Genomic DNA, 26,917 nt, shown 5'->3' with positions numbered 1-26,917 from the left:
CAAACATTTCATTTGCTGAGGATGAGGGTCTCCTAAGGACTGGTATTTGACCAAGAATAGTGGGCTGCGCTTTCTCGTCTCAACACATTTCTCAGGAAGCAATCCTTATTTAGGAAACAAGTTGCACAGTGCATACTTCTGTTGTTCTCCCTTGGATAAAGCACTCATGGGAAATTAGGCACCCTGGGTGCAGCTTTTCCCAGTGGTCTCCATTCTTTGCTTCCCCAGGGGCTGTCTTGTAACACTGTTACTGAGGCACAGCTGCTGCCGTGGTACACAGTGCTGCTGAGGATTTGTAAGTATCTTGGAAGATTTCACTGGCACTGAAAGATTTTGATACACAGACTATCCGGTTTTGGACCTTATCACAGATAAAAAACATAATATTGGTAACCAGACATTGGTAACTGGGCTTCCTGCCCAGTTCCTGCCATGCTATTAAAATCAGCATTCAAGGCTACATCTCATTTTTGAGCTTCAATGCTTCTAAAACCTGAGACTTTGTGAGGAAAGATGACCAGTTCGCCCTGTCTGATGGCAACTAACAGCATATGGACCACACTGAAGATTTTGTGCTGCAGCACTGGTTCTTCCAGGGAAATCTTTATTAGCAAATTTCTGCAAAAAAGTGGCAGCACATACAGGGCAGCAAGAAGGACAAAAGTGGAGGAAATCAATCCTTTCCAAAGAATATTAATTATTCAGTGTCCTGATACAACACATGGGATAGCAGTCTAATGTGTCATGCGTTGCTACTCAAACTGATGCTACACCAGAAATCAGGCACTGTGGAAAGCACCACGAAACCAGCAAGGACATTACACAAACCCAACTATCCTCCTAGCTTTTCCCCATATTGCTTGGAGGATTTTAAATTGTAGGTTTCAATAGTTAGTAGCATGCTGCAAATCAAGGCTGTTTTTCTGTTTCATAACTTTCCTCTCAGAGCAGCTTTAGTAGTATTTTTAAGTTCCAACTCATCTAATTCTGAGCATTTTGATTGCTCGTTTTGTGTAAGACCATTTCCTCACCACAGATTTATGAACTAGGTTTGAATTCACTATCCAGCACAGGGGAGCAGTGCAAAAATTGACCAATAATCTACACAAAGATAAAAAGGTGAGGGGTTATTGTTTGCAAAGATAGGGCTGAGGGGAGAGGAGATTAGATATTAGGAAAAAATTCTTCACTATGAAGGTGTTGAGACACTGGCACAGGTTGCCCAGAGAACCTGTGGCTGCCCCATGCCTGGCAGTGTTCAAGGCCAGGTTGGATGGGGCTTGGAGCAACCTGGTCTAGTGGAAGGCGTCCAACCCCCATGGCAGGGGGGTTGGAACTCTTTAAGGTGCTTTCCAACCCAAAACATTCTACGATTCTGTGACTCAAGGAGAGCAGAGATGAGCTCAACTTTATTTTCCTGAGTATTGTCGCCTTTCTGCCAGGAACAGTAAGCCCACACAGAAAAAACATACAGAAAACCCACACAGAACACCGAACTAGCTAAGAAAGAGGAGGCTTTTAAGGCAGAGGTTCAAACAAACACCACTTACTTTAAATATCAAATTAAAAAAGCCAGCAATAATACAAGCCTGTAAGTCACAGAAAGCCTGGCAAATGAAAGGTGCTCTTTTTTCCTTGCAGATCCAGGTTACAGAAGTGACTCCTGTGACCGCATCATTACTCAGTTCTAGATCAGGTCAGTTGCATAAAGGCTCATTAAATATTTACAAGTGACATTTTTCTGACTTGTGATAACCAGGATCAAGATAACCATCCATCTTCTGCAGCCATCCTGGTCAAATAAGTTTGAGAAGTCAACCAGTGAGAAAAGAACAAACAGCAACAGAGCCAAGAGGATAACAATCGCTAGGTTTTTGACTAGCTAAAATGAAAAATCTTAACCTTGAAAGACACAGAAAAAAGCCATTGTTAGAGGTTTCTTCAACAAACTTAGCACCTCTTAAAGGTACAGGGCACAAATTTAGGACTAAGAACACAAGGAATGACCAAGCGACCAACTTCTAATCACAGCAGTTGTGGAGATTGTTCCAAAATGGCAATGAGCTGATTTTTTTGTCTCGGACATAAAGCAACAAGCAGCAGAAAGAAATGTCACATACACTGGCATGCATTTCCCACAAGAGGACGTCTCTGTAAAAAACCCTGTGAAAATTGATTTCTTTGTGTCATGTGTAAACACATTACTTGCACTACCCAGCACCTGGTAACGCATTAACAAAGCCAGTTCCTTGTGTAAATGAGATTTAAACCATGCTGCTGTGTGGAGAAGCTCACTATTGCCACGATAAAACAGCCACCAAATCTCAGTGCATACATACAGACACACTCAACTATTTGGCAAAAAGGCTTCCACCACAGAAATTTCAGAGTTAAAAATAGAAGGTGTGCTTGAGAATAGTGAAGTTTTCTTCCCACAATCCTGGCATTATATTTCTTTTCTGACATGAATACTTGTGAAAGAAGTAGGATCGCCAGTTTTGGAGACAGCCTACTGCTAAAAACCACATAATTGGTACACTGACAGGAACACAGGTTCTGTTTACCAGAGTATTCCTAGCTCTTGTACCTAGGGACTTCTCAAAGCACTAATTCAGCTTCTTTGCCTTTGCAATTCACAGCCTCTCTGCATGGGCTCTTACCATGCTCCCACAGCCACTGCTGGTCTTCACAGCAGAGCTGGGACAGGGGTCAAGTGACTACCTCCTCATGCAGGGCACCATGCAGTCACCAGGATGCAAGTCTCCTGGCCCAGTTAGAACCCAAGCCAGGTACCTGCTGGTAAAAACCTCTAGCAATTCTTTCCCAGTCCAAGCCTTCAGTCATTCTTAATTCATCCTGTTACTCTGTCCTAAGAAATGATGAGCCATTAAACAGAAGCAAGAGAAGATGCTTGAGCCAAAGAAATCAACCCTCAGTTCACTTCCCTCTTTATTACTCTCTGTGTTATGTGGAGTTGGGGGAAATATGTTCCCAAATATGTCACACATCAATTAAAGTTGAAGATGTTCGCTGTGTAACACAGGCATGATGCCCGTATCTTCCTCCAACCAATGCACTGGAGAAGAGGGTTTCCTATTCCTTGCACCAGACTGATGGAAATAACTGAGTGGCATTGAGCTGCACTGCAGACCAAAATAGCTCTATCTCAGGGCCGTTAAGAAATTCTCTGTCATTTTTAAAAGAAATCATCTCTATTTTTTATTTATTCTAATTTATCTCCATAAATACATTAAGTAAATTCCTTGTTAAGATCAAACGCTTCTAAATGTCCTGGCTGATGCAAGCAGTCAGGGTTTGCTGAATCCAGTTTACACAAGAGGTTAACAGGGACAGGCAAAAGCTGAATGCCATTTACCAAGGGACCCCATGGAAGAATACTCATTGCCTAGTTATAAACAATGTATCACTGTATTTAACTCAGTAGATCCCACTTCCATTTTTTAATATTTCCTCACAGAACAAGTACTTGGCCATAAGGAAACCCTCAACACAAATGATACACTGATTTTCTCATAACCAACAGTACTGAGTTATAGATTAACTTTGCCCCACAGCAGCAAAGCAGACGTAAGAGGCGTATGCACAACATACCTTTGCCACTGGTTATTTTTGCTGTAACTGCGCCTATTGCTAATGCAAAATCATTTGTGAAAATCTACCCTACTGCAAAGTTGTGATGAACACTCAAGATACTGCACTGCTTTTCAAACAATGTGTTCTCAAAGTAGGTATGTGTGCCTTTGTAGCAGGTCAATCTTAAATAGAACAACCAGAAAAGCAAGAGAAGTTGAAGTCCTTGAGCAAATGTTTTTCTTTGTTGGCACCTAATCCTATACCTTGTGTTAGCTCAGCTCTGTCTCCATCCCAAGCCAGGAGCACAGATAAGCACCAGCCACTCAGTCCTGAGAGGAGTTCTAGCAGTTGTAGCCCTACTACTTGCAGCGGTGAGGAGAATCATCAGCCATTTCCTGAGCTCCACAGCACAGTTACAAGCTGTATCCAGCTCCACCACCACAGCAGACTGCAAAAAAGGAAGTAACCACTGAACAAAAAAGGTTTTGCAGATTCACTTGAGGCCTCTTACATATGAGGAAAGATGAAGACAAGCCTCATCATTCAGCAAACAGGAAAAAATTGTGAGGATCAAACACAACTGGAATTGAACCTGTGCTGGTTTTAGCTGGGAGAGTTAGTCTACATAGTAGCTCCTATAGGGCTGTTTTGGATTTGTGCTGGAAACTTTGTTGATAACTCAGTGATGTTATAGTTACTGCTGAGCAGTGCTTACACAGAATCAAGGCATTTTCTGCCTCTCAACCCACCCCACTAGTCATCAGGCTGGGAGTGCACAAGAAGTTGGGGGGGTGCCACAGCTGGGACAGCTGATCCAGCTGACCACAGGGTTATCCCAGATATAGCATCATGCTCTGCTGGGAGTAGAAGGAAGGGGGGGGGGATGTTTGGTGTTATGGCATTTGTCATCCCAAGTAACCATTACATGATGTAGCCCTGCTTTCCTGGGGATGGCTGAACACCTGCCTGCGGATGGTAAGTGGTGAAGTGTTTTGCTTGCTGTGTGCATGGCTTTTGCTTTACCTGTTAAACTGCCTTTATCTTGACCCACGAGTTTTCTCACTCTTACCTTTCCAATTTTCTCCCCCATCCTGTTGAGGGAGGAGCAAGCGAGCAGCTGTGGGGGGTTTGGTTGCCAGCTGGAGTTAAACCACAACAGGATCACTACTACAGAAGTGCACCATCACAACTTCTCCCAGCAGTACAATAGGCTCAAACTGAACAAGAAGTAGTTAAGGGAATTAAAGTCAGGACTTCCTATTCAAAAAGATACCAGTTTCCTGTGGATAACAACCCATTTAAGTAGCTAAGCTTTTTCAGTACATCTAACACCTCAGTGTGCCAGTGACATGGGCTAGGATACCAGTGAAAGCATTAACTTCAACCAGAAATAAATGCTGAACTGAAAGAAGTAAAGTTTTTGGTTGTACTGACAATGATCAGAGAGAAGCAGAAACAAGATCATTATTCTGTATAGGGAAAAGCCGCAAAAACTAGGAAGAAGCTCAGTAGCTCAGAGAGAGATGAGATACAAAATCCCACCAGCTTTGAAGGCAGGAAATTGTCACCTCTAACGTTTTTCTTTCCTTGTTCACATCCTGCTGTATTACAGCGAGAATTTCACTGCTTCTCCATGTAATAGAATGCAACGCCTTTTAGCTCTGCAATTTTTTACTAACAATACTACTAATTCTCAGTCTTTCTGACAATGAAATTAGGTTAAAGTAAAATAAACGCCGCCCCTACATTAACTGAGAATCCTGGACCAGGAATATTGTTCACACACAGTTTCAGGCATCTCAAAAGAACAGCCACAGCAGTCATTCCTCCAGCTCCTCCTGATGGCAAACCATGGGCATAGCACCCTAACAAGACCTGAGCACATGCCCAAAACGGGGTTTGGTGGATGACAGCACCTGATTTGGTCAAACGCTGTGATCAGTGGAGGCACAAACACAAATGCAGAGGTCCTTCTGTGGGTCTACAACAGAGAAACTTCCAAGCTCAGCACCAGCTGAAGCCCAACAGCTCTGCTTTAAACTTAAGTCTAATTGATTTCATCAAGCAAAAATGGCAAATGACACCTATAGAACAGAATGATGTTAAGAGCAAGAAGCGGCCAGGCTGTCAGGCTCCACAAGACCAAACAGAGATTGTTAAGGCAGCCAAGGATATATAAAGTTTGAAAATGGCTGAAGATGCAAAGAGTGACTTCTATTTACATATTCACCAGCTCAGGAATTAATACAGCTGCCCGGGTTACCTTTTCTCTTCAGAACACAAAAAAGAAATCCAGATGATGAACAGAGAAAGCAGACAGGAAAACAAAAACAAAATGCACACAGATACCCTATAGGTATCAAAGATTTTATTTACCTTTTAAAGAAACTACAGCAACATACATGACTACAGAATTATGAAGCACTGTAAAACAGAAGGAATGAAATGGCCTGGGTCCAAGCACTAATGACCTCACACCTTTTCTTTCATACCACTGTCACTCAGGAAAATCACATTATCTGAAAAGAAACAAATAAAATTTAATCTTCAGGATTGTTTTGCCCTGTTGCAAACCTGCACACCCACAAAGGCAACATATTACTGTTAAAATAAGCTGCAAAGACATGTATTTTGGATAACAGTAGATCATAAAGGTGTTAGATACAGGGTTCTTGCCCTGATCCCCTAAAAAGCTGACAATTCAAGGCGACTATATATACTACGAAACAAATACCCTAAACCTGATGAAAAGCTGCTGAAGTCAAAGATACCAGAAACATTAAAAATAATGGTTTAATTCTTTGACTATGATCTTTATCAGTTAGAGCTTATCTCCTTTTTTTTTCGTCACTTTCAGTATGTGCTACCATGTTATCAGCCTGCAGGACTGTAAGCTTGTATTTCATCAAGCCTCAGTAATTTCTAAAGCATCTTGAGTCCGGGGATATTGAACACGAAGAATAAGCCTTTAGGATACATACTAATTAAAAAAAGAGACTTGCTTCTCCCCTCCAGATGTTTATCAACATCAACCTACAGCCCTGCTAGGTGAACTGTTCATGTGAAAGTCTGATTACTATCATTTTATAGGGGCTGCACAGCCGAACATCCAGAATTGTGGTTGGGTTTATTTTTTTTCCTCCTTTCCTTCTTCCATTTATCCTTCAGAAATGTTTGTTATACTACCCAATTATTTTACCCTCCATAAAAGGAAAAAGTTGAGTTTCCCAGTTCTCCTCTTCATCCTGTCTACCCAAGGGACAAGTCTACTCCCTATCCATTCTGTGCTCTTCTTCTACTACTGTCTACCCGACTGAGGTTTTCCTAAACTCTCCACCAAGTCACCCCCACAGGGAATATCTTTCACAAACAGAAGTCCTTAAAATTGGTCCTTCCACACAGCGTATACCTCCTGCACCAAGTGGTTTGTGTGAACAAAGGATGCAACAGTTTGCAACTATTATGCTCTCATTTTCTGTGTCTTCACAACTGGTGCCAGAGGACACCTAGTGGTACAGCCTATTCGTTCTCTCAAAATCCCCAGGTGATGATACTGAGGGTAAGACAAGCCATGCTCTACTTCAAAGGTCCTCCACCCCCTCTCCATTTTAAAACGGCAAGGTAGGCCTTGGTGTGTTTTTCCTTACCTGCTATAATTGTTGTGGCCTGACGCCTCACGTTGTTTTTATCAGTATATTCACCATAGTCTATCTTCCCTTCAACAAAGATTCGAGCACTGAAAAAAAATCAATAATATGGTTCTGGTCAGAGAGCTGTACTGCTGTTTTCTCCTCTGTCTGTTTCTGGATACACAGGTTTTTGCATCAGTTGTTTGAAGCAGGTCTGCTAACTTACTTTAGGACACTTCTATCTTAGCACAGCTTCTGGTCACCATAGTTACTGCATTAATTGATTATTAAGGCATTAAATCCACAACCACATTTGTTATTCACTTACCCCTTCTTCACATACTGATAGGTAACATCTCTGAGGCCCGGTCTGAAGACAGAGATCCTGTGCCATGTTGTCTTCTGACTGATATCACCTGTTACATAAAAACAGCAAACTTGGATGCGAAATCCTCTTTTTGATGCAAATCTCAGAAGTTAGTTTCAACGTGTTGGTGTTCTCAAATTATGAAAAGTGATTTGAGCATTCAATCTTCCTCTTCATACTAGAACTCAGTGTTCCACTCATCTGCATCCAAATGGAAGTATTGTGCAGAAGCACAGTTCAAACCAAGAGATCAGTTTTCGTGGAAGCCAGTGCTCATACTAGAATACCTTTCCTCCCTCACACACACCACATTAAACAAAAGTTAGAGAAAGAAAGTGACATCTGTAGCCTTAGACTGATGTCAGAATCAAAGAAAAAAATGTACCATTCTTCTTTTCTCCCCCCTCCTCTTGGAATATAAATAATAGTATGGAACCTGCTACACCTCTGTCAACCCCAGCAGTGAAAAACTACAACTCAACACTCATTCCCCTCCTCCAGAGGAAGGCCGATATGCAGACCTCTCTTCAGTACATGCTGCTGGGGAGCAGTAAGACATATATATGCACCAGCTTCTCTACTGACCTCAAAGGAATTTCCCTGCATCTGAGAGATTTACATGGCAGCCTGAAGACAAAGCACAGTGCTACCAAATATGCAAAGATGACCTCGAAACACAGCACAAGAACATCGTTCACTGCAGAGACTCACCTCCCTGGTTTACCTCACTTTCCCCTGTTCGCCACATTTCATTGGTTGCAAGAGAAAATATGGTAACGGGATTTTTTCCTTCCACTTGCCTCATGATAGGGTCCTGCCCAACCCGACCAAGTAACTGAACACGATTCATGGCTGAAACACGAGACAGTAAATACATATACAGGTGAATTACGATGTTTCTAATCATGCCAAGTCGTAAAGTCTGCAGGTTTTGTCAAGGGCCAGAAAAATTCCTTTCTGCACCTCCTAGCCATTTTTCAAGCTCTTGTGACTTCTGGCTTAGTCAGGCCCTGCAGATGGTTGACTGTGCCTCTACTATCATTATCACTGCTGAATAAGCTCATTTAGAAGCTAAAGGTTCTTCATTCTTTCTGTTTCTTTGTCATCTTTTTCACAGACACAACCTATGTCACTTGAGACTATGCTGCATTTACTTAACATAATAAGACCACAGCATTGCATTCATTTGTCCTTAAAACAGTACCTTAAAAACAAGAAGATAGCATTATTACACCCTATTCTTTAAATTAGGTGATCACTAGTTTTTACACAGGTGTACCAGGACTAGGTGGCCATGATTTATTCCTTTTCCTTGTTACAGGACAATTGGAGGTGGTCAGGAAAGCATCACTCTTGCACAATGAGCATGTGAATTGAATGGCAGTCCAAAGCATACACCTGGAGCAAATCATGCTGGGGCAGGAGCACCCACACAAGTCCCCCACGCACATGGGATTTTGAGAAACAAGCACAAGACACCTAAAGGCAGGTATGAGAACACATAGCAGCACGCCCAATTCACTACCAACTAATAAAGCACAGCTATATGCCTTTTAGAGGTTGTACTCCATGTTAGGGATTTTTTCTGTTCCCCCTTAAGGACTGCTTGACTTACCAAAGACCAGATAGAAAGCTACTTAAGAGGGTTTATTTGAAACAACGCATTCTTCATTACTGCATTCAGAAGCTACCATTCCTGATCTTCTGATTTTCTCCTGGCCTTTCTAAAACTGAGATAAAAACCACACAGAGTAACACCTAAGGTTCATCTCAGGAGCTACTTACATCTTTCGAGTACCAGTGCACCAACTGCATCAGAGTCATGTCTTACAAACTGGCGAAGCACCTGAAGGAATAGACAGATGGTAGTTTCCAAGATACAAAGTATGAACAGTATCCATGTGCTTTTGCATCTCGTTTTGTAAACACAGAGCTTCTGCAAGTACATTCTTCTGGGGCGACTTATGGGGGGACTGAGAGAAGAAAACCGTTCAACTAAATGAAACCAACAGGATTATTTAAAAAAATATCTGGTTAAACTGGGGTTAAAAAGCTGTCTAGGAAAAAGAGTGGCCTAAAGGTATGTCTGCAACAGTAACCACTGCTCTTCTGTAATACATAACAGGAAAGGGTTGAAGCAGAGGGGTTGTTTAGTTCATTGGGCTTTGGTTTTTGGAAACAAACACAGTTTTGACAGTTTCACCAACTTTCTGTTTCACTTCAGAGATTAACACGATGTGCCCCAAATGTACTTCTATCTACTGCTGTAAGGAGTACGATGAGGCACTGATAACCCTTGGTTCCCAAGCAACCAGCAAATCAAGGCCACAAAAACCCGAGTGCTGCAGCTAAACACAAGCGAGAAAAAGAAAAAGAACTGACTTGATTCTGGCAAATATAATGTTCTAGTAGAAAGGAGACGAAAATAAGAGCCCAGGAACACCTCTGCAAGAGACCCACATGCAGGAACTGGAAGACAAGCTTATCTCCTGTTACAAGTGGTTGCAAAACATGAAGGTGAGACTGACAGTCCTGTGCTAAACAAAGAAGCTAAACCAGAGCTAAACACAACTTGCAAAACTAAAGTTCTTTGATATATCTGTATGGTTCATTGATACAGATGCAAATTATCTAAGACTCATTCCCTGCACAAGCCACATCCTTTAGTGCATTGTTTTTTCAGTAGCTGAGTAATTAATGTCCAGCATTCGCACTGTTTACAGAACACGAGTGCAAACAGAACCCCCCCTCTGTTCTTCATGGGTAGCGCCACATATTTTTCGAGAAATAACATAAACACCACCTACAGTCCCACGGGAGAATCCAAGCTTTTTTCCTAAGGGATGAACCGCGGCCGGTTCGCACAGAAAAAGCCGAGGCCCCGTCCCAGAGCGGAGCGCTCCGCCGGACCCAGCGGCCCGCGCTGCTATGGGGCGCGGCTTCGGGGTCCCCGGGTTTCCCGCGCCCGGCGAAAGGGTTATTACAAGCTCCGCGGCGGACAAAGAGCAGGAGCTGGAGCTGCTTCCAGCCGCCGCCACCACCACCACCACCCCCCCTGCCCCAAGGCGGGAGAGATTGAGCTGTCCACCGTTCCCCCACCCCGAGCGACCCGGCCGCGCTGCGGCTATCCCGGGGACGTAAATCCACGGCCAAGCTCCCTCCAGGACCGCAGCCCGGCCCTCATGGACCCATTAAGCCGCCCCGCACGGCCCTACCTGCCACGCTGGTCGCCGCAACATGCCACCGCCGTGCCTGAGGAGGGAAAAGCAGGGCTAAACCAGCGGCGGAGTGACCCCTCTCCCGCCCGGCCGCCCGCTACCGTCCGACCTCCCGCCCTCTGCACCTCTCCCACCGCAGCCTCGCCGAGGAACGGAAACGGAACGGGAAACCACGGGTCCTCTCCAAAGAGGGTCCGGGAGGAAACGTGGCCCTCAGACCCTGCCGGCGGGTCTGAGGAGGGCCGCGGGGAGAGCGGCCCTGGGGGCGGGAGAGGGCTGCGCACCACGGGCGGGCCCGCTCCGCGTGTGGGGAAGAGGCGGCCCGCCTGTGACCGAGAGAGCCCGGAGAGGGGAGGGAGGCTCAAAGAGGGAAAGAGGAGAAGAGGCATGGTGGCGTAGGTAAAAAAAAGATAAAAATCTTTATTTGCACGTTTCAATTCTTAACGGGTAGGGTCCAACACATTCTGAGAGCGACGTTTGAAAGCAAACTTAAGTAAAACCTGAAAATAACTGAGTTACCAACTTTAGCTTCTCCCTGGTACCAGCACAGCATTGGCGTCCGACTGCCACAGGTAGACGTGCGGCCAGCAAGGATTGAGGAAGTTGCATTTAACAGGGGGGTGAGATTTAACACACGCACACACACTTTACATGGGCAATTAAAAAGGCGAAAAACAAACCCACACATTTTCTGATTTCCTAAAAGGCCGCAGGCAGGTAGTTTCAGCATATGTAAGATATGGAAGGGAAATAGGTAGAGACCCATCTACCAGCATACCACAGTTATTTACCCCACTTCAGGCAAGAAGTCGTTGCTGACAAGCATAAAGCAAGTTAGGCATCAAGGGCTAGTCTGCAAGAGCTTAACCAGTTAGAACATTTTGTGCTTATTGCTGGAAGCTGTGGAAGGGAGAGTTTTACATCAACTTCCAAAAGTAAGGCTCCTTAACTCTGTTTCCTTCTTGTCCTCCCTCAGTGAAATGCCTCTCCAATCACATCCCAAGGCCACAGGACTGCTATGTAACCAGTCTGTCTCCTAATGCATAGTTAGACCTGACTATCATAGTCTGTAGCTCCTCACTCCTAGGAGGACCCAGCTGAAGATGCTGTCTCCATATACAGCCACTATCTCCCCTCTAAAGATACACAGGTGGCCAGAGCATTAAGACCACAAAAACATCAGTAACAGGCCCCAACTAAACAAAGAGGGAAATGAGTAGAGAAAATGCCATGCTTTTCATTGTAGAGCAAAGGTATTCTTAGGCTAGAAGAAGACCAATTACACAAGAAATTAGGTAAGATAGAGAGGACAATAATCTTATCTCATGATCTGACACTTGTAAACTAGTCATTCTTCCCTCAGCCAACATTTCATGATAACTAATGAGGGAACCAAAAACCACAACAGGGAGAGCTAATATGGGGCATTGGTCTGTGCATACCCTCTGCTTTCACAGGGCCATTCAGCAGCCTTTCAGAGCTTTTTGGACAACACAAGTTCAGTAACCCAAAGTAAAGCTAAATGAGCGACAGCTCTTCCCTCCCACGAGGCGCTTGTTGTTGTGCTTAGGAGAAGTTTCAGACTGCTGCAACTTGGCACTTCCTAAGGGCTGGTCCTTTATGAGGGTCTGGGCAAGGCGGGCTGCTTTAAGTTCCCTGCAGGGGGGAGATGGGAGAGGAGAGGAAGAAAATCCCCATCAGCTGCAGAAGAAAGCTATGAACAATCTTGCTCAAGGGGGTTACTGCAGTACTCCAGCATTGCTGGAGGATGGTGACTTTCCACCCCAGAGGGCGAGATGAAGATTACAGTAGATATCTCCAGAGTTTCTACTTCAGAACAGATCATCTTTAAAGGTTTAACAAAATAAAGCTATGCGTTGGGTCAGCAACACACTGGCATCACTATGAAGGGTCCCTCACTGGTTTTTTTTCAGATTTGTGAATGGTGGAGCTTTGATCAGTCATCTCATGCAGCACAAATACCTAAAAGCACATGCTTCTTTTCCATTGCCTTTTCTCCCTAATGCTTGGCTACTCTTCCAGAGCATATTCTGTCCTGTCTACATGGAAAACCTATTCCCCAGCTGACTGTTGTGCTAAGAGGAGTCATGGGGCAGATCCTAAATCCCAGTACCTCAAAATGTTACTGCCAAGAGCAGTGAGGGGGAGCAAGGGGAAAGAGGATTATTGCCACCACCTGATATTTCTCTTCCTGCTGTGCTAGACCACTGTCTCAGTGCAGTGTGGATTCCTCATCTGCCCATTGACTGCATATTGTATCAATAATTTCCATCACCAGTGGTTGCCATAAGCATCCAAGTTCACTGCTCTAATTTAGCCAGCTCCTCCAAGCGAGAAGTGAACCACAGCTGCTTGGGCACTACAAGTCCCTGCTACAGCCCCATCACCCTCCCAGCTCCAAGCAAAGGAGCTGACTGGGTCTTTCTGCACTTTTGGTCCCCCAGCACTACTGGTGACCAGCACTTGTCATGCCTATGTCTTCTTGCCTTCATGCTGAAGCCAGCCCTACCTTTCCAGCATGGCAGTCTTGCACTTCTCCACATTTAGCTGCTTCTGGAGCTGCACTGCTTTTCCACGTGAAGGACGGAGAACTGGATGTTTAGTAAGAGCCATGGCAGAAGGTCTTTCCGCTGGGTCAGGGTGGATCATGAGCTGGAAGGCAGAGGAATTCGGGGTTTAACACTCCCTCTTGTCACATGCCAACTGGAAAAGCCTCCACCCTGTCAAGACTATTTCTTCACCTTGAGGAGTTCCAGAAAGTGCTGAGGAAGCGTCTGGGGGATCGGTGGGATATTGCCTTTGCGGATATGGTGCCACATGGCCCCATTGTGAGGCAGTGGTGCTGTGCCAGCTGCGAGTGCTACCGTGAGTGCCAGGGCAAAGATGTCTGCCTTTGGCAAATAGCAGTATTGCTGCAGAGAGAAGAAACAGACATGGAAAGGGAACATCCTGATGCACTGAACGAAGGTGAGTTGGGGTACAAGCTCAAATAAAAACAGCCAAACAAATACACATACAACACTGCCTTCACCATCCCAGTTAGCTGTTTTCTTCTCATTAGGATAAAAAACATTGATAACAAATAGCATTGGTAACTAACAGCACATTGGCTTTCACCCAGTCACAAGGAGCTTGCAGCCCGCATTAGGATCATCCCAACAAACCCAGAGGATGGCCCAAGAAATGCATGCCTCCAACCTACACCACAGGGGAATAAGGTAGCCAAGCCCAACTCAAACTAAAGAATGTATGTGATGTATGGATCTAATGGTTCCTCATCTGTTTGCAGCACAAAAAAATCCTGTCACTTAAATACCTGAGCTGATGAACACATCCAAGCTGGTTGTTACCTTTTAATTCTCTTCTTGTTCACTGACCAGAGTGGCAAAACCACAGCCAATTTAAAAGGTGTGTTGTGCCTCCCACCTCTCCACACTACCTGATCAGTGCTTGTTGTACAAGGTAGTTATCTGGGATCATATATTCTTCAGTAATCACATCCAGCAGTTCAATCTCATCTGGGTGTGTAAATGAAGTGTCTCCAAACTGATAAAAAGCTTTGTCCCATTCAGTAGCTGCAGTAATCTAATGATAAAGTTACTTAGGAGGTATGTTAAATATTCATGACAAGCCCCATGCCTGTACTATTCTTAAAGTGTTAATTTTGCCAGTTTCACATCCAGACCAGACAAAAGATGAGATAAGGCAAGGAATATGTCGGAGTAATGATTTTACTGCAGTTGGTCTCTGCCCACTTCTCACCACCCTGCCAGCAGCAGTACCTCTTGCAAAATCTCATTAGCCAAAAACCGTCTGTCTCCTTCCTCCACCTGGGGGTTTGTTACTGATGTCACATGGCCAAGGTCACCTGAGAAAGAACAAGCAACCAATGTAGCAAACTGATGTAGGTGTCCATCAATAAAAGCTTGCATTTTATAGGCATCAGCAGAGCAATTGGGAAATATTGTGTAAGAGAGCAAGCTTGCTTCTACTCAGGAATCTGAGCTTGGAAACAAGCACAGGAGTTTTCTAGGACTTGTCTCTTTAAAGGAATTAATTCAGTTTATTATGCAAGTCTCTTCAGCCAGCAGGACAGAGCAATAACAAGCAGTAATGAGCAGCCCTAATCTTAAACCAGTTGTAAAGTGGGCTTAAACCTACCAATCTTATACACCACACTAGAAGAGAATTCATCTTCACTGTCACTCTCATCCTGCCCAGCTGGGCTCGCAACTGCCAGCTTGTGACAGATGAAGATATTACCTGCAAGACAGGGAAGTTTAGCAGTTATGTGATAGCAGCAGGAGACTGCAGCATCCTGACAGCTTTGTAAGAAATCACAGTTAAGCTAGTTAAGCTTTGCAACCAGAGAAACTATACACATGCTTCCCACCTGTTAGTCTGCTTTCTGCCCAGCTCACATACTCAGCAGTACAGCTGGCAAAAACCAGCTGTATCTTATGCATAGAATATCCCAGTGTTACCAACTTTTCCACCCCTCCCCTCTGCCCTCCCCCCTGCCCTCCCCCAGGAAAGAAGCACTTTCATCAGGAAAAGTGAGCTCCACTATAAAAATATAACTATGTGACACTGGGGAGAGTATTGCCCCAAGGGCACCCATCCTCAGCTGCAGAGAGAAAAGCTTGTACTGTTTTTTTGCAGGAACTTAATCTCTCACAGTAGGTACAATGAATATTCACTCCTCAGCTCTCACATGCAAAGGTCAAGTGTTGTGCAACTAGACAACCACAAATAGGGAACTCCCCATCATCATTAGCAGCCCTACTTGCTCTACCAGTATCAAAGCGATTCCCATGAGCAAGGATTACAAAGATTGTGAGACAGAAGTAAAATGCTGCCAACTGTCAGAGAAGTCTCGGTCTCAGACCAGCAATAATGGCAAGATAAAAAAAAAAAAAAAAAAAAAAAAAAAAAAACAACACCAAAAAACCACAAGACATTCACCTTGTAAGGCAAAGTCCTGTTTCCTTTGAAGCATTGTAATAGGTCCAGCCAGAAGGACCTGTTACAGGTGCTGTCCCTGCAGCATCACTTGGAAAACTCTCCACAAAGGAAGAGAGTGCTATACTTACTGGGTTTGATATCCAGGTGCACAAGGCCAGAGTTGTGGATGTATTTTAGCCCCATGGAGACTTGTAACAATATTTCCTTCAGCTCTGTTTCTGAGAAGTAGTGGCCAAGCTTTGCATTTTCCAGCAGCACATCCTGGAGACTCCCACCTAGGTGAAAACAGTCAGTCAGACCTGACAAAGATTTTATGGAGCAGCATGTTCAAAATAGCTTAGTAGAAACCGTTGCCCAGGGAAAGTGCAGGCTTGCTAGTGACAAACCCTGACCAGACCAGTTATATATGCTCTAGTGATCAAACTAGGACATCACCATTTGGCTTCAGCCTTTCTGCTAGCCTAAGACTGAGCAACTGCAGTTCTACCTACAGCACCAGAAAGGCTGACCTGATAGTGATGCTGCTGCATGCCAACAGTGTAAAAGTTAATTACTTTTTCCATGCTAACAAGCAAAAAACCAGGTATGTGAATGGTGGAGCAAGGAAGTTAAGCTCCCACTAGCAGATTTGATTGAGGAATGTAACATTTGACACACAAAGAGTTTTGTGGGTCTCCATCCAGACACTCTGGCTATTTCAGGACTAGCCAATACCATCACCCTTCTTCCCCATCAGCCTGCTTTTCATAGCCTTTCCTTTGGCCTCAGGTGTTCATCCTCTAGAATACAAGAAATGCACCAGTGCTGCAGCAATGATCACCAATTTCATGGTTACTTCCACCAGATTTGAAGTCATTACTCCAAACAGCTATCACCACTCATCACTGAGCCCCAAGACTGCAGGAGCAGTTGAAAGATGAGAGCTACATATTTGCCTTCAGTTCCCCTGGTAGCAGAGATGTCTTTTACAATGTCTCCCAATGTTTGGGAGCTTGCCAAGGGCAAACTCAAGTACAAGTGTACCACCCTGCCTGCAGCATCCCACTTATAGTTTACCTCATTATTTAGCTCCATCCCTCTGCAGCTGTTGAGCCCTAGTCATTCTTCAGATCATTAGTCCCCTCCATTAAGAAGGGCTTGTTTCCAAGATACATGCACTTAGCTTACCTGCTCAAGTCACTCAGATCAGGTTTTACCTGAGCAGTCCCAGACACAGCTCTAAGCATCAGCATGAGGAATACTTCTCCCAGGGCAGCCAATACAGAGGAACAGGTTTTAAATTCCCACAAATTAGAGGGTATTCACTACTTGTAAGGCATTAGCACCATTCAGAGCTTTGTCTAAATATTATGAACCCTTACTGGATTCTCCATGGCACTGTAGCCCCAATGCAGCTTGCCTAACTGTAAACCAAAACGTTCCATATTTAAGTGCAAAAGCAGGTACCTGCACCCATCCCAAGACCTCAGGCTTTAACAATATCACAGCTCTTACCATCACAGTACTCATTTTGGATAATCATGTGGTCATCCTCTGCCCATGCTGAGTAGTAGCGCACAACATGGGGGTGGTGTCCAAGGACAGCATGAGCATAAACCTCACGCAGTGCCACGTGCCTGGAGAAGCATGCACAGAGAAAGCAGTGTGACAGGGTGACACAATCCTGCTTGGGACCAGAAGGGGAAGCCTGGTTTGCAGCCTGGCTTGGGAAAGGGAAAGTAGAGGTGTTTAGAACTTTCTCTTGTGTTTTGGCAGACTGTCTGGCTGTCACAGCTGCTGAAGCAAAACTTAGCCATGCTCAAATGTGCTGAGCAGCTATCAAAAAACATAAATCACTGAGCAAGTCTTGTTAAAGAGGTAAAGGCAGCTTCAAAGGCTTTGCTTTAGCATGCAGGACAACATTAGCTGGTCAATGTAAGCAGTGCTGGCCACACTGCAGGGCAGGGACATATCACAAATCAGCTGTCTGACAGTTATTATTTTAAAGATACCAGCTGCATGGACATGAGGAATTCAGGTAAGCTATCATCTCATTTGCAATGTATGTGGCTTCTTCCCTTTCTCAGGCATTTATATCTGATAGTCCTAAAGTGGTAACTTCCCCCATTCTCCCTGCTGTTTCTTGGCAGTGCAACAGCAGCCAGTTTTTGCTTATGCCACCCCTCAGATACCTTTAGATCCACACTCCCTCCCATCACAGCTCCCAAGAACATGCCCATAATTTCATCTGGCAGTTTCTAGCTAGCACACTCACTCATCAGAGGATCCTGCCAGAGGCCTTTTGGAGCGTTTGATGGCATAAACACATCCATCAAGGCGTTTGATGCACTTGTAGACAGAGCCAAATTCCCCCACACCAATTCTTTCTAGCTCCAGGAACTCCTTCTTGTAACGGGAAACCATGTTGCTCTCTTTCAGAGGGTATCTCTACAAGGTCACAAAAACAAGGCAAGTGTGAGTTTAAATATTTAGATAGTAACACTCATCATGTCACAAAGCACCCATTTTGCTCCCTTTCCCATTGTGAAAGTTTGTTCTTGAAATGCTCACTTTCACTTAAGCATGTTGTGCTTTTTTCCTGACCACATAACAAAGGTGGTTAGCTCGTTGTATGTGCCTAAGCCTCCTTGGATTACAACCATCACACCTCTTCTCTTGGCAGCCCTGCCCAGTTTCTAGGCCTGTGGCTGATGGAGTCAGGGATGAACAGCAGGCAACAACAAAATACTTGTCTTCCAATCAGCTACTGCAGGCTCAAGATAACCCATTACCAGCCTTGCTAGGTGGACATCCAGTACTTCTGAATTAGACTTCTGTACTGAACTTGTTTAAACAAATGCTACTGCCTATTTTGAGCTTAGGAGAGAAGCTCATTGTGTTGGCTTAATGCAACCATAGCTATGCAAGAGCTGCTTTACTCTGGCAGCTAAGGCAGCCTGCAGCAAGGACATTCTGCATGAGTTCAGGCTCTCATCATGTTTGAAGTACCAGCTGTTGACTAATGGCAGTTTAGCAGACCTCCGTGTATCTGTTTGTATTCCCAGCAATTTCTCACCAGGAGCCACTTTTCCACAAAGGGCTGAAAGCCTGCAGAACAGCTGGAACATCATTATTGCTACACTAATGGTCATTAGGGAAATAGGAGCTGCTGGTACTGCTTGTAGCGTGATGCCAACTGACAGGAAAATAACTGAAGGGGAGATAAGTAAAGAAGAGATAAGCAGTGAAGCATGAAGTGAACAATGAGAGAGTGGACTAAGTAACTTTTCTTCATCCTCCTGCATCCCTTACAGGGACAATGGCTCATGTTGCACACTGGTTTCCACAGAAAACCCTGTTGTGATTGCTGTAGTATATGGTATATATGACCTTAAAGGGTGGGAGTAAAGAGTTGTTCCCCACAGCCAGCAAGATGTGGCCCATACAAACCAGCAGCCCTTCAGAACAGGTTGTATTTCATAAGGCAGCTATATTTTATAGTATCTTAAAAAGCTCAGGGAATAAAGGTATTTACTAGTATACAATTTTGTGCCTATACTACATATTCATTCTAATCAGCACTTCATCAGAATATTTCAGTAAGTCAAGTTATTTGAGGCTTTCTTCGGGGGGGGGGGGGGGGGGGCTGGGGACAAATCGTGGTAGCCCTGGATGTTACCTAGTAGAAGATTTAGTCTGCAGCTATTTTTTTTCCATGCAGATAAGATTTTCTGCAATACCAATCTTGTCGGCCAGAGGGTACCATTATTCTTCAGTAAGCCTAAGTATTTCATAATTACAATGAACAATTCTACTTACTTGAACAAGACAAGAGACTTCCTTCAAGGAAAATTGAGATATTTTCCTCATCTGAAGTCAGATATTTAGTTCAGGCTTGGCTTGCTTTCCAGAAGCCAGCTGGATGAGGACCTCCCCCCAAATAAATTGGCAATAAGGAAGAAGGCTGCAAGATACGGTTTCCCACACCAGCTGCCCATCTCTGCCAGTGCAAGTGGGGGTACATGATACCTCACACCCTGCCCCATGCAGCCAAGTCAGTACACCCTACCATTGAGACTTGCCAGGAAAGCACAGACATCAGCAACAGCAAGAGAACTTAGGTTTGAGTTGCAAGACAGCATTTGCTGTCCTGTAGCTACATAAGCTGTGAAGAGACCTTCCCTTGGGCTCCAAGACACACAGACACCCCGCAGCAGGACATTTTCCTACTGAAGTACAGAGCTTGCTGCCTTGCTTCAGAAGTTTGCCATTGTAGCTACTGCAATTGAAACTCTGCCTTCAGTACTTATCCACATCAGAGCTGTTCAGATCACCGCCTGTGTTTTTGCAGTGCAGATCCATATATTATTTGCAATATAGAAGCGTCCAAAGATGCTCAGTACACCGTTTCATACAAACAGCAATAAACCTGCTTTTTCAAACCACAAAAGTACAGTCACTTTTTACACCAACTCAATAATACAGCAATACAGTTCTCCCTAAGGAACCTGAATTACATTTTATTTCCTAGAAAGACCTCCTGACCAAAAATCAATGAGTTTTTAGACTTACTTGTCAAAGTGTCAGATCTGCTTTAGTACAGGCTTCCTTTAGAGACAGGAATCACTTCCAAGTTTGTCTCAAACAAATGTTAACATTAAAATGTTAACAGCTTGGGATTATTCTGTCATACGTACTCATCCTCTGTCATGCCACCATGATTTGTACTCCAAAAGCAGAAGAGATTTCATCAAGCAACGAGTCTTTGCAAGCATCTTATCCTCTCTGTGGGGGTGAAATGTACAGACACTCACCGATGTAGGTAGCTCCCGTTTTGTTTTACTTCTTGGATCAGGATCCCTCCTATAACAGAAGTTTAAGAAAGTCTGGATTTATCATTTCAAGGCAGCAATCCAACTGAGATTTGAAATGAAAATATTTTTCAAGAGAATCTCCAAACCTTGTTTCACAGTTTAATTAAAGATGTATTTTGTAGAGTGTTAATATACAACCAGTTTCTAGCTGAGGCCTTAAAGACTGTAGTCCCAGGCTAGGAAGCCTTCTGTTTCCATTAGAAAGCCTCCACATATCAACTTCAGTACTGCTCACAGGACTGAATGATTGTTCAGCGGCATCGTTCTCCTGGCCACCTTATTACTGGTGAAGCTGCACTGGACAATGACCTTGCACAACAAGCTCCTAGTGAAGAACAAAACTGCTCCACTGTGATTCCAAAGGGGAATCCCAGCTGTGCATCTGTTACAGTCAGGGTCAGGAGTTGTAGCGCACAGGTATTTGACTGTATTTGTGTCTTGGTTAACCCAGATGAGATCTGGAGCTTTTGCAGGTCAGCAGTAGCCTGCACCCACCTTAAAAGCTGTATTACATGCAAACGTGCATCTAATTTCTTCCAAGCTGTGAGTATAAGCGTAACTGAATCAAGCTCCACTCCACCCATGGCCAAGAAAGAGGTACAATTTTCCCCTACAGCCATAGCATTGAAGTTAGCTGTTGATGCCCCACTTAAATTTCTGAACAAAAGGAAACAACTTACTTTATTTATATTTCTAATACCTTCATGTGTCTGCTAATGTTTGCTCTGCACCAATGAATACTACAGAAGTGAATGATTCATTGTTAGCAAACAAGTCCAGGTACTAGACATCTCCATCATTACTACTCACAGCCGTCTTCCAGCCTATTATTTAAGGGTAGTTCACTTACAGCTCTCCTCTGGTCTTCTGCTTAGCATTAGGAAGAAAGAGCATTTGTCGATATGACTCTGGTGTAAAGGGGTTAATGTTGACAAGAGATGCTTGGGTAGAGTCATCCAGTTCAGCACCAGGGGTAAATCTCAGATGTCGGAAGCCTTTGGGTGGGACCTTTGTCCCAGATGAAGGAAAAGCTGTCTTCGATAACAGGCTCTGTATTGAGGGAAAGAAAAAGGGGGGGGGGGGGGGGGGGGAGGGGGGCAGGTTGGCAAGCATTGGTTTTGTTGCTGCAGTGTCAGAATAAAGTCTTTGCTCTCCTGCAAATCAAGGAGAACTCTGCTTCCTTCCTCAGAACAGCTGAATCATTAAACCCCTGCATCCCAGATTTAGTCCTAACAGTTTTCTTCTCCTTCCACAGAGTATTACATTGCTCACTAAGCCCTTTCAGGCTCTATTCTCTGCTCACTTGGGTGAGGCCTGCAGAGCCCTTTTGGCAAGCATAGTCCTAAAGAGGAGCCAGCTGCTCATCTTTCCCACCTGCAGAGACACAGAAATGACATCATATGTTGTATTAACACAGAAGACTCAGTTCTGCCAAGCAGGGACTGTTGCATCAGTTTGGTTAGGACAGGTTTGTCAGAAGATGAGATAGAACAAGTTTCCTTTTGGCACCCCAGCAATAAGCAGCATTAGCATAGGGGAAGTTGGTAGAAATACTTTTACATGGCTACTGGCAAAGTGACCAGAAAACAGTTCTTGTCAAGAAGAAAACAAAGTTTCAGAAATCTAAGTTCAGAAGGAACCTCTGGATCTTCTATAGTTCAGCTTTCCACAGAAGAACTTTTGATTTCACCTACTAGTCTAAGGCCTTGTGCTGAATAAAGCGTAACTTCAGATAAGCACCCTATCTTGATCTGAAGACAGACGAATCTACTTGCTGTGATTTTACCCCTTGAGTAACCATCGACCTTTTGAAATACAAGTTTGTTTTTTGACAAAAAACAAACTGCTTTGTTTCAGCAGAGTGGTGTTAGGTCTAAAGGGGGTTTTAATATATCCCTCTCCTAGTTAAAAGTCGTTCAAGAATCCAGAACTCTCCCTGTCATGAAGATCAAGGTAATTCTCTATGCTTTTGATCCAACAGTGGTCTTACTCTGTGAGTGGAAATGTCACTCCAGGATCATATCTTCTTTCTGTTATTGAAAGCTTTTGAGGATGAAATCCTTTAAAAGGTGCATGGGATATCCTGCATCCACCTAATTGATGCTGCACTCATGGATATAGCTACTTCTGGGGCATCATTCTGTTTCTATACCAGACTTGGAAGTTCAGCTACTTGTTTACTATGAACCTGGAAGTGGTTATTGATCACTTTCTCATGCTCTGGTTTGCATCTCCTTGCTTTTGGGTGGAAAAGATCTGCATATGAACGTATCAAAAGCAGTAGATGTCCAAGCCTAATTTACCCAGCAGCCTTGAAGCTCTGTAGAACTGTGGCTATGTTCTAGACTAAACACAAGAAAGTGACCTAAAATACCATTGTAGCCTGCTGTTGTGTGCATGTAGTTCCCATCTGCTCTACCAGGGCTCTATTTTGTAATCAAGCAGACCTGCCTCCAGTATCATCATCTGACAGTAGCTGCTGCCATACAATGTAAGCAACTAGCTCTAGCAATCTGTTCCAGGATGGGGTAAGTCTGCAATCATAATGTATCATATAAACACATGCAACCTAGCTGGGGCCCCAGTGCTTATCTGTCTGCAGCTGGATGTGACACTGCTCTTACCCTTACTCTTGTCTTCAAGTGTTCTGAGATCAATGCTCCCAGCCTTGCTTACAAGCAGATTTAGGGCCTTTAGAGCCCAACTTTTTGCAACATACTTGGAAACAAGACCTTTATCCCAGAAGACAGCAAAGGAAAAGGAATTGTTGATTTAGTGCAATTGCTGCTCATGGGCTACACAAGGTGACAACCCAGAAGCAGCATGTCTTGAAGCATCCAGCCAACATTTCAGCTACACAAAAGCACACACTGAAAGCATCCTCCACTACCAGTAGATTATCTGGTCTGGAAGAGATTTGAGACCTCTCACATATTTTCAGGTGAGATTCAGGGAGATTTCTTATAAATGGTCATTGCAGAAAATTCTTGGGAGTGATGCCATTTAGAGCCACTTTCCCCTAGTGGAAATGGCAGGTCATTCCTCAGTAAACATGGCCACACAAAAGGTCGTATGTGGGCACAGGATCATCCTTCTCCCTACACAATCAGCTATCTGGAGGGCAGAAGGACTGATCTTCTGTGTACCACTTAAGCAAAGGAGCAACTAGCCTATCAGTACAGCAGGAATACAGAGCAGAAGAGAGGACTGAAAGAGCTACTTTCATTGCAAGTCTTGAATGCTAGAAGCCAGTGCATACAACAGAAGCTATCTAGGAACAGAGGAGCTGGTGCCAAGCCTCCGCTTGTGCTTACAGAAGACAAAGCAGATGCATTATATTCTGTACAAGAAATTTCACAGAAAACAGGTGCTGGGATTATTCTTCCAAGAAGCTAACTCAATAGATAAATTGCATTTTAGGACAGTGACAAAAGGAAGACAGGTAACCTTCCTCCACAAGCACACACTGAATTGTTACCCCAAATCCCACAGGGGATTTGCTAACCTGGGAAAGTCCCGCTTTCCCCAAATTCACTGAGCAGCTCAGCTCCACAGAAAAAGAGAATGAGCATCACTTTGCCAGCAACCTGGTTGGAAGTGATCAAGACTTACCAAAGTATACCCCAGCCACCACACCATTCCCAGATTTCTCTTTCAAGAGAAAACCCACTTGCATCCAAAAAATATACTGGACAGAGTAGTCAGGAAAACTGCCTGTCTCCAAGCTCCTCTTGGAATGATGAGCTCCTTGAAGGGAGAGGGAGATGCATTTATCCCTCTGGGAGCACATTGCTACATAGATGTTCACTCCCCCAAGCAGAATGTGAGGGGCACACGGGCAACCAAGGCACTTGGTTACCTGGGTTTTGGGATTTTTTTAACTCAGAATTACCTGATGCCAACTAATGAGTTTTAACAGCAGCTTGGAAAGACTCAAGACTTCGCTCCCACACACAGGTGTCTATTCACACCTACAGTATAACCCTTTGACAGCTAAGGAGCTCATGGTCCAGGTTTCTAAGGGTAGAGACAAGCAACAGATCCCCTCACCACCCATGCAGCAATTCAACGGCAATTCTGGAGAGCTTGCCCACTGTCCTGGTTTAGCAGTAGCAGTCATTTTTTCTACTGGTGCAGTGCTGTGTTTTGACTTTCGGCCTGGGGATAATACTGATAAAGCCAATGTTTTCAGTTGCTGGTCAGAATGTTTACCCTGACCAAGGACTTTGTGAGTCTCATGCTCTGCCAGGGAGGAGGAGAAGCTGGGAGGAAGCAGGGACAGGACCCCTGACCCAGGCTAGCCAAAGAGGTATTCCATACCACAGCACGTCATGCCCAGGATGTAGAACTGAGAGTTACCCGGAAGGGCTGGATCACTGCAGGGGTGGGGCCGAGGTACTGGTCAGTGAGCGGTTGTATTCTCTTCCTTGTTATTTCCTTTGTCATTATTACTGTTAGTGGTAGCAGCAGTGATTTGTGTTATACCTTAGTTATTAAACTGTTCTTATCTCAACCCGTGGGAGTTGCATTCTTTTGATTCTCTTCCCCGTCCCTGCGGAAGCAGAGGGAAGAAAGGGGTGTGTGGGGGGAGCAGACTGTGTGGTTCTGATTTACAGCCTGGGCTTAAACCACGACACCCACTCAGACACAGAGCAGATACATGCCATTACCTTGGGAGTGTGGGGGGTGTCACAGAGCTGCAGCTTTTTCCAGGTGATGTGCAGTGGTGTCTCGGCATCACCCAGCCTCTTGCACGCGACTGGGGAATGCACCATGGTAGGACTCATCCAGGCTTTTGTCCTGCTCAGGAAGATGTCACTAAGCTTCTTTGGAGGGGTTGCTGGCAGAGGGCTGCTCGCTTGCCACTTCAAGAACTCGCAGCTCCTGGAGGGGCTCGAGCTCAGGGTGTCCTCCTCATTTATACTTCTGTCTTCACTCTCTTCACCACAGCTGGAAAAGTCCAGTCGCTGAATGAATTCATCGCTGTTGTCCCAATCATCCATCTCACCATATGAAACAGAACAGAGCTGGTATGATATTGGCCTGCCTTGTTAGAGGGAGAAGGACAGAGAGAAAGGAAGAGGGCATTACTTACACAGGCAGAGCAACCATCCTCTTCCTTGCCTTATCAAGACATTAGCTCTATTCATCGCATGCACCACCCCACCCCAATCCCCCATACACAGAAGCCTTGATCACTTGTTGACGTTGTTTGATGACATTGATTAAGGAAAGTACCCCAGAACTACCAAGTATAAATCCATTCAGCTACTGCTCATGTAACAGATTTTACTTTGTGTCTTACTGGCACAAGTCAGGTACAACTCAGAAGTCACTGCCTTTCCCCGTACACCTACAGAGAAACTTCTCCACCTACCAATACCTTATCCACTACCCTCATTACACACAAGAACAGAGCTTCCACATGCTAAATGTGGACAACACACACCAGCCCTCATCCTTTTCTACTCCAAATTTCTCAACCTGAAAATAAAGGCACCCATGCTACATACAGCTGTAAAAGCAGAGGGTTCCCCAGGGTAATTACCAGATACCCTACAGACAACCCTTCTCCTGGCCAGGCACATTTATAACCACCCCACACAGCTGGACCATTGCTAATGGGAAACTGACAGCACCTGAGCACAGTTGCCTGGTGATCGAGGGGTTCTGCTGTGAATGTGGGTTTGATGTGCTTGCAACCAGCTCTGCAGGGAGCCAGGGCTCCCTCTGACTCATCCTGCTTCTGCACGCTCTTCCCTCCTCCAGCTTCCCAGGGCCTGCAGGGAGGTGATGTTTGCTGACAGCCAGTCTGCTCCATGATAATCCCATCAGAAATGTAGTCTTTGTGGGCTTTACCTGTATGAATGATTAGCCTAATGATAACAGGGTCCTGTGCTTCCTTCTTTTAAGTCTGAATTTCACTTCTTGCATTTAGATGCATGTTGGTTTAGACAAGCATTGCAGCCTGCATGGAGAGGCTAATTTGGCCTAAGTAACCTGTGATCAGGGGACATTCCCATGAGAAAATAAAGGGACATGTTGATCTGAGGTGGCAGCCCTCCTAACCTGGTCTTTGAATGAAACATCTGGCCACACAGGTCTGTGAAGTTGCCTGTTCAGACTGTGATGGGCAATTCATTTGGTACAGGACACCCAAGCGATGTCAGGGGGACATGCCAAGAGCTCAGTTGTGTTTTTTACCGCTTGCATCTGTCCTAGAGGTTGTAGTGTTTCTTTCAGGCACAGAGCCTGTTGCTGCTATGCAGA

At 44.6% G+C, this 26,917-nt stretch overlaps 2 protein-coding genes across 3 annotated transcripts; both read right to left on the bottom strand.

The window, feature by feature from the left end:
* Positions 1-6,032: 6,032 nt before the first annotated feature.
* On the bottom strand, positions 6,033-10,925 carry SSBP1 (single stranded DNA binding protein 1). Of its 2 annotated transcripts, XM_080631566.1 has the most exons (6): positions 10,806-10,925; positions 9,376-9,436; positions 8,302-8,442; positions 7,552-7,639; positions 7,242-7,330; positions 6,033-6,113 (listed from the first exon to the last, which is right to left on the bottom strand). In XM_080631566.1, exons 1-6 carry the CDS (start codon positions 10,827-10,829, stop codon positions 6,067-6,069), a joined length of 450 nt encoding a protein of 149 aa, XP_080487692.1. In that variant the 5' UTR covers positions 10,830-10,925; the 3' UTR covers positions 6,033-6,066. The 2 variants fall into 2 exon arrangements, with proteins under 2 accessions (XP_080487692.1, XP_080487691.1); XM_080631565.1 differs by lacking the exon at positions 6,033-6,113 and having other exon boundaries at positions 7,084-7,330.
* A 1,382-nt stretch (positions 10,926-12,307) lies between these two features.
* Positions 12,308-25,650, bottom strand: WEE2 (WEE2 oocyte meiosis inhibiting kinase; the record flags this gene model as incomplete). Its single annotated transcript, XM_080634806.1, has 11 exons — positions 12,308-12,464; positions 13,339-13,481; positions 13,571-13,741; positions 14,612-14,697; positions 14,991-15,092; positions 15,923-16,069; positions 17,289-17,410; positions 18,049-18,221; positions 20,588-20,636; positions 21,498-21,697; positions 25,318-25,650. 11 exons carry the CDS (start codon positions 25,648-25,650, stop codon positions 12,308-12,310), a joined length of 1,683 nt encoding a protein of 560 aa, XP_080490932.1.
* Between the last annotated feature and the right edge of the window lie 1,267 nt (positions 25,651-26,917).

This window comes from Psittacula echo, assembly GCF_963264785.1.
Source record: "Psittacula echo genome assembly, chromosome: 1".
In the NCBI taxonomy this organism is placed as follows: domain Eukaryota; kingdom Metazoa; phylum Chordata; class Aves; order Psittaciformes; family Psittacidae; genus Psittacula; species Psittacula echo.
This window is presented reverse-complemented; position numbering and strand designations above follow the sequence as displayed.

What these genes read in the sequence shown, in the direction of transcription:
- SSBP1 (XM_080631565.1), bottom strand. Translation starts at nt 10,829, where the DNA reads ATGTTGCGGCGACCAGCGTGGCAG. An exon ending in TGCGGCGACCAGCGTGGCAG is followed by an intron (nt 9,437 to 10,805) that starts GTAGGGCCGTGC and finishes CTATTCCTTCAG; the next exon opens with GTGCTTCGCCAGTTTGTAAG. An exon ending in TGCACTGGTACTCGAAAGAT is followed by an intron (nt 8,443 to 9,375) that starts GTAAGTAGCTCC and finishes CTCGTGTTTCAG; the next exon opens with CCATGAATCGTGTTCAGTTA.